The sequence below is a fragment of the Cherax quadricarinatus genome, chromosome 54 (genome assembly GCF_038502225.1).
Source record: "Cherax quadricarinatus isolate ZL_2023a chromosome 54, ASM3850222v1, whole genome shotgun sequence".
NCBI lineage: Eukaryota > Metazoa > Arthropoda > Malacostraca > Decapoda > Parastacidae > Cherax > Cherax quadricarinatus.
The window spans coordinates 27510661-27525945 of record NC_091345.1 but is presented as its reverse complement, the minus strand read 5'-3'; the positions used below and the strand labels follow the sequence as shown (position 1 = coordinate 27525945).

The 15285-nt window shown below is 41.8% G+C and overlaps 1 protein-coding gene across 2 annotated transcripts in view; it reads right to left on the bottom strand.

Annotated features, from left to right (window-relative positions):
• The window catches only part of MICAL-like (protein), a 568521-nt gene that overhangs the window by 113417 nt on the left and 439819 nt on the right, over nt 1-15285 (bottom strand). For both annotated transcript variants that reach the window (XM_070096758.1, XM_070096757.1), the window contains exon 4: nt 4304-6111. In XM_070096758.1, coding sequence (XP_069952859.1) covers nt 4304-6111 — 1808 coding nt within the window. The remainder of the gene's footprint in view (nt 1-4303; nt 6112-15285) is intronic.

Sequence of the window (15285 nt, the reverse complement as noted above, 5' to 3'; positions counted from 1 at the left end):
AAACAGGCCTGTTCTGGAAGAAAATGCCAAGCAGGACCTACATTACTCAGGAGGAAAAGGCACTCCCAGGACATAAGCCTATGAAAGACAGGCTTACTTTGTTGATGTGTGCCAATGCTAGTGGTGATTGCAAAGTTAAGCCTTTATTAGTGTATCACTCAAACTCCCAGAGCGTTCAGGCAAAAGAATGTCCTCAAGGATAATTTGTGTGTGCTGTGGAGGGCAAACAGTAAGGCATGGGTCACTAGGGAATTTTTCTATAACTGGTTACACCATGCATTTGCCCCCAATGTGAAAGATTACCTAACTGAAAAGAAATTAGACCTTAAGTGCCTCCTGGTGTTAGACAATGCCCCTGGTCATCCTACAGACGTGGCAGAGCGACTTTATGGGGACATGAGCTTCATTAAGGTGAAGTTTTTGCCTCCTAATACCACTCCTCTCCTGCAGCCCATGGACCAGCAGGTCATTTCCAACTTCAAGAAACTGTACACAAAAGCTCTGTTTCAAAAGTGCTTTGAAGTGACCACAGACACTCGATTGACTCTAAAAGAGTTTTGGAAGGATCACTTTAATATCCTCAATTGTGTAAACCTTATAGGTAAGGCTTGGGAGGGAGTGACTAAGAGAACCTTGAACTCTGCTTGGAAGAAACTGTGGCTAGAATGTGTAGACAAAAGGGATTTTGAAGGGTTTGAGGCTAACCCTGAGAGGAGTATACCAGTTGAGGAATCAATTGTGGCATTAGGGAAGTCCTTGGGGTTGGAGGTTAGTGGGGAGGATGTGGAAGAGTTGGTGGAGGAGGACAATGAAGAACTAACCACTGATGAGCTGATAGATCAACTTCAAGAGCAAGAGGCCAGACCTGGGGAAACTGGTTCAAAGGAGGGGAGAGAGAAATTGAAGGAATTGCCTACTTCAAAGATTAAGGAAATGTGTGCAAAATGGCTTGAAGTGCAAACCTTTTTTGATGAAAATCACCCTCACACAGCTATTGCAAGCCGTGCTGGTGACTGTTACAATGACAGTGTTGTGAACCACTTTAGACAAATCATAAAGGAACGAGAGGTACAGGCCACTATGGACAGATATGTTGTGCGAAAGAAGTCCAGTGACTCTGAAACTGGTCCTAGTGGCATTAAAAGAAGAAGGGAAGTAACCCCAGAAAAGGACTTGCCTCCTCAAGTCTTAATGGAAGGGGATTCCCCTTCTAAACACTAACACTCTCTCTCCCCTCCTCCCATCCCATCAATCATCACCAGATCTTCAATAAAAGTAAGTGTCATGTAATTGTGCATGCCTTTTTCAGTTTGTGTGTACTAAAATTAACATTTTTTTGTGGTAAAAAAATTTTTTTTTCATACTTTTGGGTGTCTTGCACGGATTAATTTTATTTCCATTATTTCTTATGGGGAAAATTCATTCACATAGCGAACATTTCGCATAACAGCCAACCCTCTTGCACGGATTAAGGTCGCTATGCGGGGGTCCACTGTACTCTACTCTTCTTATAACACTTCTGCTTTGCAAAAACCTCTCATAAGCTAACTTTTTCTCTTTTATCACATCCTTTACTTCATCATTCTACCAATCTCTCCTCTTTTCCTCCTGCACCCACCCTCCTATAACCACAAACTTCTGCCCCACATTCTAATACTGCATTTTTACAACTATTCCAACCGTCTTCAACCCTCCCACTACTCATACTTGCACCAGCCCACCTTTCTGCCAATAGTTGCTTATATCTCACCCAAACTTCCTCCTCCCTTAGTTTATACACTTTCACCTCCCTCTTACTTGTTGTTGCCATTTTCCTCTTTTCCCATCTACCTCTTACTCTCACTGTAGCTACAACTAAATAATTATCCGATATATCAGTTGCCCCTCTATAAACGTGTACATTCTGGAGCCTACCCATCAACCTTTTATCCACCAATACATAATCTAACAAACTACTTTCATTACGTGCTATATCATACCTTATATATTTATCCTCTTCTTCATAAAATATGTATTACTTATTACCAAACCTCTTTCTACACATAGCTCAATTAAAGGCTCCCCATTTTCATTTACCCCACGGCACCCCCAAATTTACCTACTACTCCCTCCACAACATTTTTGCCCACTTTAGCACTGAAATCCCCTACCACCATTACTCTCACACTTGGTTCAAAACTCCCCACGCATTCACTCTGCTGATGATACAAAGATAGGCTGTATGATTCATTCTGAGGAGGATTCCAATGAACTCCAGGAGGATTTGGACAAATTAATGTCTTGGTCTGAAAAATGGCAGATGAAGTTTAATGTGGATAAGTGTAAGGTACTGTCCTTGGGAACGAAAATAATCCTCGAAGCTATAAACTAGGTTAAGTAGAACTTGATCATACAGAATGTGAAAAAGACTTACGAGTCATGGTAAGCAGAAATCTAAAGCCAAGACAGCAGTGCCTAAGTGTGTGCAACAGGTCTAACGGATTACTAGTATTTATTTCAAGAAGTATAAGTAACAGAAGTCCAAAAGTTATTTTACAGCTCTATACATCACTAGTGAGGCCTCATTTAGATTATGCCGCTCAGTTTTGGTCTCCTTACAACAGGATGGATATAGACTCATTGGAGAACATACAGAGAAGAATGACTAAAATGATTTACTGTGTAAGGAATCTCCCATATGAAGACAGACTTAGAGCCTTGAATCTCCACTCTCTGGAGAGATGTAGAATGAGGGGAGATATCATTGAAGTGTATAAGTGGATGATGGGTATAAACAAAGGAGATATTAATAAAGTACTGAAGGTGTCGAACCCGGTAAGAACCAGAAATAATAGATTTAAATTGGATAAATTTAGATTTAGAAAGGACATAGGTAAGTACTGGTTTTCGAACAGAGTTGTGGATGCGTGGAACAATCTCCCGAGTAGGGTGATCAAGGCTAGGACCTTGGGTAGCTTTAAAAAGAGAGTGGACAAATATACGAGTAGAAGGGGCTGGGTTTGATTGGTGTCATTGGGTACAGGAGGATATTCTTGGGAAGCTTTGGGTAGAGGCTGTTTTGATAAGGACCTGCCTTGTATGGGCCAGTAGGCCTTCTGCAGTGTTCCTCCATTCTTATGTTCTCACTCACATATTTCTCTAATCTACTTTTACTGCTACCCAAGGTTTTAGGTTTAACAGTCCTACCTGGCAGACTGTTCCACTCACTGACAACTCTATTTTGGAAGCAGTACTTCTCTATATCCTTTCTGCATCTAAATTTATTAAATTTTCATCCATATTTTAAAATCTTTCTTGGTTCGATATTCTCAGTATCCTATTGATATCTACTTCATTTATGCCCATCTTCCTCTTATATAATTCAATGATATCTTCCCTCATTCTGTCTTTCATGAGAATAGGTTAAGGACTCGCAACCTATCCACATAAAAAAGATTCTTAACATAATGGGTTGATTTTGTCATGCATGTGGCCAGCAGTAACAGCCTGGTTGATCAGACCCTGATCCACCATGAGGCCTGGTCCCATCCCGAGCCGCGGGGGCATAGACCTCCGAAACCCTCTCCAGGTAAACTCCAGGTAATACTGTCCAAAGCACTTGTGTCCATTCTGTAGTACGGAAACCAGAGCTGAGCTGCAAAACTCTAAGTGAGGCTTAATTAATGATTCATAGAGCTGTACTCCTGTTACTTACACTTCTTGATATTTATATCAAGTGATCTTGTTAGCCTTATTACTCATGTATTCAGATTTCAGCTTACCATAACTCCCAAGTCCTGTCATTCAGTGTGATTAAGTTCTATCTAGTACAAAATATAACCATGTCAAAGGCAGTAAAGTCAGATGATAACCGAATTGAAATTCAGACCTGCATGCACACGACTCCTGAGCAACAAAGCAAGTCATGAGGGTGTTTTCACTAAATGCAACATTAACAAGAACATTAATTGGGATTAAATAATGAAATTTGCTGGGAAGATATACTGAACAGCATGGATCCAAACCAATATCTAAGCCAATATCATCTCTGTGGCACTAGAAGTATACTCAAGGCACATAGCACTAAGGAAAAATTAGAGATGTAAGATAGGAAGAGAGACTCCCTCCACCTACGTATCACACACATACATGTACTGTGATGTTTTTATAAGTAATATAGATTTAATTTTATTTATAATTGAGAAGTTCTTTACTGAATCTCACTGAAATGGTGAATATAAATGCTTTCTCCTTTACTAAATCTAAGTGAACTAGCAAATATTAAATGCTATCTTACTGACTTATGTATATATTTTCATCCTACCTGTTTCTGGCTAACGTTGGAGGTGGCGGTCTAGGAGGCTTAACTTTGCTTGGTGTTGATTTAGCGCTCTCACTCTCATTTTCGGGTTCATCATCGTCACTCCAGAAAGGATTTAGACTTTTGCTTTCTTTTTTCTTGTCCTCTTTATCCATTTCCTTTTCATATTCCTGATCTTCATCACTTTCAAAGGGGTTCATGTTTACCTTGATAAGTTTCTTTGTTGTTTTCTGGTTATCATTATCCTGATGGTCAGACTTTTCTGTTATTTCTGCTTCGTCCCTTGAAACACCTTCAGGCTGTCTCTCCTCATCACTTCCAAAAGGATTAAGATCTTCTGGATACTGGATGGAGTGTAAGGATGTGGAGGAGATTTCAGCCCCACTGTCCTGCGAGACACAAGCAATAACATAATTATCACCATCGCTTCCACCTTCAGACTGGCTCACTGCAACACCACTTTCATCCTGCTGAGATTCTTCCTCCTCATCCTCGAATGGATTGTATTCTTTGAGTGTATCTGTTCTAACTGGTGGTTCTTCAAGGATTTTAGCATCTGAATCAGACTGGATACTAATGTTATCCTCTTCCTTGCTCAAGACTTCATCGTTAGTAACTTCCTGATTCTCTGGGGTGATAGCAATGGATGGAATGGAAGGTAAGGTTTCGGTGCTTTCATTAACCATTTCATTATTATCTACTGATTCTATAAATTTTTTATGTTCTTCATTAACATACATATCTGAATCTATTTCATCTATATGCACAACCTTGCTAAGTTTACTTGAATCTTTAGAATTTTCATCTTTGTCTAGATCCTCAATATTATTTTTAATTTCCTCTCTAGTGACACAACTTGTTTCCTTCTTTCTATTATCAAAATTAAAATAATTAGATTTTATTTCACTTTTCTCGATTTTTGTTTTCTTTTTATCTGAGCTAACAGTTTTATCACTTATTTCTCTAAACATTTTTAAACGCTGGGCAACAATAGAAGATGACGTTTTGTTTGCTGCACCATTAGAAACATTGTTAGTTCTGTATCCTTGCCCTGTGTCCAAGGTTAATGTTTCAGGTGGGTGTATTATTGAACCTTTGGCTTCATCACAATGGTCTCGGGTAGAGTTACCAGTAGCAGCCACTCGAGTCTCTCTACCTTTGGCTTCTTCAATATGGTCTCGAGTAGAGCTGCCAGTGGTTGCCACTCTGGAATCACTACCCTGTGATCCAAATAAAGCTGAAGAAACTTGGGAAAAATGACTGATTCCATTGCTTGCCTTAGTGTCTTCTGCATTAATGTTTGAGTCATAGTTTTCATGATTCCCTTCCAAGGTCTGTGAAAGAAACACAGTACGAGGTTTAAGCGGCTTAGGAGAAAACTGTGGAGAGTGTGATAAAGTATCGCTGCGGGTGTCGATGTGGTGGGTCTTATCCTCGAGTAACGACTCAACATTGTGGCTGTAGCTGTCACTCTCGTCCCCAGAGTCTTCAGTGTTTGAATCAGAATCAGACTCTGTGTCAGAGGCAGATGATCGTCGTTTATGTTTACTTGAAGTGTGACTGGAAATGCTGGTGGAATCAACATCTGGCAAATTATTGTGTTCTTCATCAGGGCAGGTCTCACAGCAAAACTGCCCTTTTTCAGTCTCATAGTAGCTCGCCAAGGTCAGCTGTGTGTTGCACCGGGCACAGCGGAAACACGTACGGTGCATCAACTGACCTGGAGAGCCAACTGACAACCGCTCGGCTAGGAATACCGGGTTGCTGCATCCAGCACACACCTCACGACGCACTCGCCCACCCGCCAACACCTGTACCACCAAAACAAACATTAGTAAAATATTAATTTATTAAAAACTGTACATCACTATATTAATCTCTCATTTTGTATAGACATTTTTTGTAAATACTGAATTACTTGTGTAATAAAAACAGTTTGATATAAAGTTAATAGCATTTACACTAAACAATGTACTGTCTTACCATTGATATACATGTTACTTAAAGTGGTTACTGATAAATACAACACTTGTGCAACATGGGTATCTTTAGCTGTCAGCAGTATATAAGTCTCATCTCTGAATATGATGCACTTTTATCAAGACTGATGGACTGAACACATCGACTCCAAGCTGAGGGACTGATTATCTCAAAGTCCTCCTCATCTTCCACCTTTTACTGCACTGGACTGAGGAAGCCACTGGTTGGCAAAACATTTCCAGAATAAAGATACCCAAATGCTGCACAAGTGTCTAATTTGTCAACCTGCTGGTTTTCTCAAACTGGTTTTCATCTCATAAACAAATTTAATGAATACAAAATATATAGCAATTAACCCTTAAACGGTCCAAACAAATCGGCGTTCAAATTCGTAGTGCTACAAAAGTAGATCTACTTTTTTTTACATATTTTCAAATGTAACAAAAAGAAAAATGTAGATAAAAGTTTTTTTACACATTTTCAAATGTAAAACAAAAAAAAAAGATCTACATTTTTTACATACTTTCAGATGTTGAAAAAACGTATATATACATTTGGACCATTTAAGGGTTAATTAACAAAGCACTAAATTATACTCGTAACACAAAAAAGAATGAGAATGGGGAACACTTCTGCACTGCAGTGAAAACCTTGGTGCGTCCTGAGGAGCACTGATGAGGCACATTGTGTGCACCTGGCAGCACGTCAATATAAGAAGTGAGAGCTATAGTTAATTGAAAATTATGCATAGCCTACAACAGTTCAAAATGATCATGTAAAATATTAATAAAAAGATCTAGGCAATGAAGAGAAATGTACAGTGATACTAGTGGCACAAAATTCTTTTGTATGCTCAAAATTTGCAGCCTGAAGAGCGTCAATCTACAAATTGTCAGAAAACAAGTACAATGAAAATATGCACTACAGACACAGCACAGAGTGATGTTAGTATCAGCATTAGTCTAAGAGTTCCCTCATAAAATGCTAGGCATCTTATTGAGGACCATTACTGTAAACACTGATGACACCATCAAGGCAGATTCAACACCTTGCATATATTGCAGTAATGTTTAACAAGTGCTAGAAAACAACCCCACACAGGAACACCATGTCATAAATACCCTTCATATCCCTCTTATACAAAAAGAAAAAAGAGAGAGAGAGAGAGACAAATTTAAGAGAAAACAACATCCACATCCATCATATGACACCGACAAGTTAATTACAGTAGAAGGGAGAAAAGGGGCCTTGAATATCCTAGGAAAAATAAAGGAATGACAAAGGTGGTGATGTGGCTTGTCTACAGGGCATGCAGGCGCAGGTGACGCAGAGTAGGAAGAGTGCCAACATGACACATGCCAGGCAACACATCCATTTAACATAGCTACCAACATTGAAGGTAGTAAGATGTAGGCATGCTTAACCCTGCAGGGTAATGTCTTCAGCTCAGTGTTGGTAATAACATGAAGTCCCTCTTAATACCTACACATATTGTAAAATATGTGGCAGCAGTAATATGAATAATTAAATAATTGACTGCCATGATATTTTTCAGTATAATAAATGTACGGCGAACTCTCAATTTAATGGACTAATAGAGGGAGGATATATTTTGTTTCAGCCAATTCTCTATTAAATCCAAATAATGAGGCTCTTTTCTTGACTGAAAAAATAATAGGCAATTTTAGATTTAACAGATATTGTTAAATTTTAAAAACAATATAACCAGCAGACTGCAACAATTAAGAACAATTCTGGATTTAACAAACATAGTTTCATGTTTCCAGAAGTCTAGATTTTATCAGTTAAGTTGGGCCCATTAAATTAAGGATTTACTTCAATTATATTACTGTATTACAAAGTAATTAATTTTCAACTGAACCATGGTGAACCTGAACTGGTGCTTATAATGTCAATGTAAATATAACCCCTGGAAATTGTGATAACATATTTAAGGAATATTTGAGGTCTATGAAACCATAATAATTAACACCACAACTTTAGACAAGCCATCAGTTAGGCAAGCCACAATATGTGACATTATCAGTCCAACCAAAACCTCAGCTAACACTAAGACTTCTTAAAGACGTCATGCTTGACACTGAGCTTCAGCATCTCAACCTCCACAACAAGAGTTAACTTCTCGGTCCATAATAATAATGTTGCATCGTGTGTCAGTCATTCCTCCCTGCTAACCTTTGAGCATGCACAGGATTGTATGGTCTTTACCTCATCAACAAAATATTTCAGGCTTGTAAAGTCCCATGATGTCTAAATTGTCCTATAAGAAAGAGGGTAGAGGGTGAATTAGATTGGTCAACAAAAAAATAATGCCAAAATAAAAGGTTATGGCTTCTATACATACAATACACCTTACAAATGGATGTGCAAAATTGTGGGTTATTATTTAGCTACTTGAAATTAGCACAAGTGATTTGGCAAATACAAAAAAAAAAAAAAATCCATATGTAAGGGAGTGGTTTTGTTGAATAACAAAAGAACAGTTACAAACATGCAAAAAATTATGTTACTTGGCAGCTAAAGCTCACTGTCTTTATCAAGTCAAAAAAGCTGAATAGAAACAGTCAGTTACTGGTAAGATGGCTCATGTTTAACAGTAAATTATAATTAAAATTCAGGCGAGGACATGTTTAATACAGCCATGCATTGTTTGGTTAAATCACTAGAGGGAGACAGACTTAATATCGTAAGACTTCATTGCTTTAAACATCTGAAGGAGCTAAGAGACAGAGGAATGAAGGTCAGAATTCTAAAACAATGTCTATAACCTCAGAATTCAGGTATATTACAGTACTTTATGATAACTTCATCTTGCAACACCTACCAGTGCCTGGAAACAACACCTACCAGTGTCTGGCAACAACACCTACCAGTGTCTAGCAACAACACCTACCAGTGCCCGGAAACAACACCTACCAGTGTCTGGCAACAACACCTACCAGTGCCCGGCCCGGCAACAACACTGGAAACTGGGTTAAATATAACATTCACCATGAGTTCCATAATGGTCATAAAATCACTGTTTAAAAAATAGGCTAGTCTACCTATAGTCACTTTAACCTTACCAAAAAAAATTCGTGTATACATAACCAGACAGTTTAGCCTGGTTCTCTGGGGTATTCAAATAGAGGAAATGTAAAAAAAAAAATAGTATTTACAGTTGGTCTCACAGAAGTTGAGACAAATTATGGGTGAAGGAGACATGTGGTAACTCTTTCATGTAATAAATACCACTTACTTTTAAACTAATGTGTGTGTCCAAACAATTATTGTAAGAGAGATAAGATAAGATAAGATTTCGTTCGGATTTTTAACCCCGGAGGGTTAGCCACCCAGGATAACCCAAGAAAGTCATTGCGTCATCGAGGACTGTCTAACTTATTTCCATTGGGGTCCTTAATCTTGTCCCCCAGGATGCGACCCACACCAGTCGACTAACACCCAGGTACCTATTTGCTGCTAGGTGAACAGGACAACAGGTGTAAGGAAACGTGTCAAATGTTTCCACCCGCCGGGAATCGAACCCGGGCCCTCCGTGTGTGAAGCGGGAGCTTTAGCCACCGGACCACCAGCCAAGTTGTTAATTTCCGTATATAATGTTAGTCCACTGTGTTTTAGCTAAAGACCTGATATTAAGTATGTAAGGAAAATTCTGTTATTACTGATCAATTCTTGTGACATAGAATATAAAAGGAAGATCATGGTGAGTGGTATGATAGTGTGATATTTGTATTTGTATTATGCAACACTGATAATTTTCTCTCTCTCTCTCTCTCTCATTCACTCACACACACACACACACACACACACACACACACACACACACACACACACACACACACACTAAAGCTCATGGAGCAGAGAGGGAGAGGACCTAGTAGCGACTAGTGAAGAGGCGTGGCCAGGAGCTATGACTCGACCCCTGCAAACACAAATAGGTGAGAACAAATATGTGAGTACACACACACACACACACACACACACACACATGCATATACAACAGGCCCAGTGTCTAACAGACATGTGCCTAGGACAAATGGTAACTAACACACTCACACATCATTTAAGACTGTACACCATGTATGTCAGGCCCATACTGGAGTATGCAGCACCAGTTTGGAACCCACACCTGGTCAAGCACGTCAAGAATTTAGAGAAAGTACAAAGGTTAGCAACAAGACTAGTTCCAGAGATAAGGGAAATGTCCTACGAAGAAAGGTTAAGGGAAATCGGTCTCACGACACTGGAGGACAGGAGGGTTAGGGAAGACATGATAACATATAAAATACTGCGAGGAATTGACAAGGTGGACAGAGACAGGATGCTCCAGAGATGGGACACAGAAACAAGGGGTCACAATTGGAAATTGAAGACTCAGATGAGTCAGGGGGATGTTTGGAAGTATTTTCTCAGTCAGAGTTGTCAGGAAGTGGAACAGTCTGGGAAGTGATGTAGTGGCGGTAGAAACCATACATAGTTTTAAAACAAGGTTTGATAAAGCTCATGGATTATTATTATAATCAAAAAAGAAGCGCTAAGCCACAAGGACTATACAGCGCTGCAGGGCAGGAAGGAAGTGAGGGCATCAGGTGGCAAAAGGGAGATGGATGAGCAACAGGTTACGGATAACAGCGGGGCAGTGGATGGTGAAAGGGTAAAGGGCAGCAAGAGACTGAACCAGAAAGGGCTGAGGGGAGTGCGAAAAGTATCATCAGAGTTTGTGGAGTAAATCGGTCGTTGTCAAGAAGTCAATGAGAGAGTCAGGATTAAAGGAGGGTCCATCAGCAAGAAGGGAAGGTAAAGAGAGAGTAGTAGAACGAAGACGACGTTGGAGGTAAATTCTGCGTGCTCGTTGATAGAGAGGGCAGTCTAACAGAATGTGGCTAATCGATACTGGAACTTGACACTGCTCACAGAGAGGAACAGGGTGCCTCTCCATGAGATACCCATGAGTAAGACGAGTGTGGCCAATGCGAAGGCGGGAGAGAGTGGTCTCCCAACTTCGGCACTGATGACAAGAAGACGGCCAGTAACCTATGCTCGGTTTAATAGAATGAAGTTTGTTACCGAGCAGAGTTGACCAACGTTGTTGCCAACGGGTGCGAAGGTGGGTAGCTATTGCAGCAAAATAGTCCAGAAATGGAACACCTCGATAGGAAATTGGTAGGTCATATACTGCTGACCGCGCAGCAGTGTCTGCCTGTTCATTGCCCTGTACGTCGACATGACCAGGGACCCAACAAAAAACAATATCTTTATGTTTGGTAGAGATACGGCGTAGCCAAAGTTGGATACGGAGAACTAGGGGATGAGATGTATCAAATTTTCGTATAGCCTGTAGAGCACTAAGGGAGTCTGAGACTACTACAAATGATGACACAGGCATAGATGCAATACGAATAAGTGCTGCAAGAATGGCATACAGTTCAGCAGTAAAAATGCTAGCTGAAGATAGTAAATGCCCTCGTACGACGCTGTCCGGAAACACTGCTGCGAATCCGACGCCGTCTGAAGACTTAGAGCCATCTGTGTACACAGCGGTGGCATGAGAATGGGAGTGGAAGTGATCAAGAAAAAGAGAGCGGGAAGCCACCGTAGGCAGTTGAGCTTTCGAGCAAGGGAGTGAGAAAGAACAGACCCGAACAGCTGGAACGTCCCAGGGGGGCAGGGAAAAGTGAGATGCTACATGAACATATAAAGGTGGTAACTGAAGGGAAGACAAGAGTGAATGTAGGCGAAGAGAAAAGGGACGGAGCAAACAGGGGCGGCGAACGAATAAAGAATGTCTACTAAAGCTCATGGAGCAGGGAGAGAGCGGACCTAGTAGTGATAAGTGAAGAGGCGGTGCCAGGAGCTATTACTAAACCCCTGCAACCACAAATAGGTGAGCGCACACACACACACACACACACACGCATGAGGTTCAGTGGGACAGAGCACTGGCAAGGAAGTCAGTAAATGAGAAGATGAAATATGTGACAAAAATATGCAAGGAAACTGAGAGGTTTGTACCCATGGGTAACAGAAATAATGAGGTCAGGATGAGCCCTTGGTTTGCTCAAAGGTGTAGAGAGGCCAAAACCAAGTGTGCTAGAGAATGGAAAAAGTATAGAAGGCAAAGGACCCAGGAGAATAAGGAGAAATGAATATGCACAGGTAAGAAGGAAGGTGCAATGACAATAAGAAAATGACATAGAAGCGAAAACCAAATTTGACCTGAAGCTATTGTATAGCCACATCAGGAGGAAAATAACAGTCAGAACCAGATAATCAGGCTGAGGAAGGAAGGTGGGGAGATCACAAGAAATGACAAAGAAGTATGCGAGGAGCTCAACGTGAGATTCAAAGAAGTGTTCACAGACAAGACAGAAGGGACTCCAGAAAGACGGAGAGGTGGAGTACACCATCAAGTGTTGGACACAATACATACAACCGAGGAAGAAGTGAAGAGTCTGTTTAGCAGGCTAGATACCTCAAAGGAGATGGGGCTGGATATCTGTCCATGGGTCCTGAGGGAGCACAGGCAGTGTGTATACCTTTGATATATATCTTTGAAGAGTTTCTAGAGTTTCTCTATTCTCTGAGCCCGGCCATGGGCCAGGCTCGTCTGGTGCTTGCCTGGTCAACCAGGCTGTTGCTTCTGGAAACCCACTGCCCCACATATCCATCACAGCCTGGTTGATCAGGCACCTGGTGAAGATACTTGACGAGTTTCCTCTTGAAGGCCATGGCGTAAGAACAATCAACACATCTATTGAAACAGGGTGACTACCTGAGGTATGGAAGACAGTAAATGTAGTCCCAATTTTTAAATAATGAGGCAGACACGAAGCATTAAACTACAGACCAGTGTCACTGACATGTATAGTATGCAAAGTCATGGAGAAGATTATCAAGAGAGGAGTGGCTTTTGACAGTTCCACACAAGAGATTAATGCATAAGCTGGAAGACCAGGCATGTGTAACAGGGAAGGCACTGCAATGGATCAGGGAATACCTGTCGCTAAGACATCAGTGAGTCATGGTACATGACAAGGTGCCAGAGTGGGCACCTGTGACGAGCGCGGTTCCACAGGAGTCAGTCCTAGGACCGGTGCTGTTTCTGGTATATGTGAACGACATGACGGAAGGAATAGACTCAGAAGTGTCCCTCTTTGCAGATGATGTGAAGTTGAAGAGAAGAATTCAATCGGACAAGGACCAGGCAGAACTACAAAGGAATCTGGACAGGCTGCAGGTCTGATCCAGAAACTGGCTCCTGGAGTTCAAACCCACCAAGTGCAAAGCCATGAAGATTGGGGAAGGGCAAAGAAGATTGCAGACGGAGTACAGTCCAGGGGCCAGGGATTACAAACCTCACTCAAGGAAAAGGATCTTAGGGTGAGTATAACACAGGGGACATCTCCTGAGGTGCAAATAAACCAAATAACTGCTGCAGTCTATGAGCGCCTAGCAAACCTAAGAATAGCATTCCGACATTTCAATAAGGAATCGTTCGGCCCTGTACACAGTGTATGTCAGGCCTATATTGAAGTATGCAGCACCAGTTTGGAACCCACACTTCACCAAGCACATAAGGAAATTAGAGAAAGTGCAAAGGTTTGCAAGAAGACTAGTCTCAGAGCTAAGGTGCATGTCCTACGATATGAGGTTAAGGGAAATCGACCTGGCGACACTGGAGGACGGGAGGGATAGGGGAGACATGATAACAACATATAAGATACTGACAAAAATTGACTGGTAGACAGAGACCGGATATTCCAGAGATGGGGACATGGCAACAATCGGGATGGGGTCACAATTGGAAGCTGAAGACCGGATGAGCCACAAGGATGTAGGAAGTATTTCTTCAGACAGAGTTGTCAGGAAGTGGAATAGTCTGGAAATAAATGTAGATGGAGGCAGGATCCACACACAGCTTCAAGAAGAGGTATGATAAAGCTCATGAAGCAGAGAGTGGACGTAGTAGCGACCAGTGAAGAGGCGGGGCCAGGAGCTATGACTCGACCCCTGCAACCACAATCAAGTGAGTATAATTAGGTGAGTACCCTCCCTGTATCACACACACACACTCCCTCACACACACTCCCTCACACTCCCTCAACAAGTATAAGAGTATGCATTCTATAAATCCTGTAAGTAACGAAATCGAATATATCTGATGTACTGTATGGTAAACTGATAATGAGGATCAGCAGACTGTAACTATTGTCGTGGGAAAACCTGTAATTACAGTTAGTGACATAACAGAAGAATGGAGGAGGACTCATTGGCCCATACTTGGAGCACTCACTGGCCCATGCTTGGAGCACTCACTGGCCCATACTTGGAGCACTCACTGGCCCATACTTGTAGCACTCACTGCCTCATACTTGTAGCACTCACTGGCCCATACTTGGAGCACTCACTGGCCCATGTTGGAGCACTCATTGGCCCATGCTTGGAGCACTCACTGGCCCATACTTGGAGCACTTACTGGCCCATACTTGGAGCACTTACTGGCCCATACTTGGAGCACTCACTGGCCCATACTTGGAGCACTCACTGGCCCATACTTGGAGCACTCACTGGCCCATACTTGGAGCACTCACTGGCTCATGGTTGGAGCACTCACTGGTCCATACTTGGAGCACTCACTGGCCAATGCTCGGAGCACTCACTGGCCAATGCTTGGAGCACTCACTGGCCCATGCTTGGAGCACTCATTGGTCCATGCTTGGAGCACTCACTGGCCCATACTTGGAGCACTCACTGGCCCATACCTAGAGCACTCACTGGCCCATACTTGGAGCACTTACTGGCCCATACTTGGAGCACTCACTGGCCCATACTTGGAGCACTTACTGGCCCATACTTGGAGCACTCACTGGCCCATACTTGGAGCACTCACTTACCCATACTTGGAGCACTCACTGGCTCATGGTTGGAGCACTCACTGGTCCATACCTAGAGCACTCACTGGCCCATACTTGGAGCACTTACTG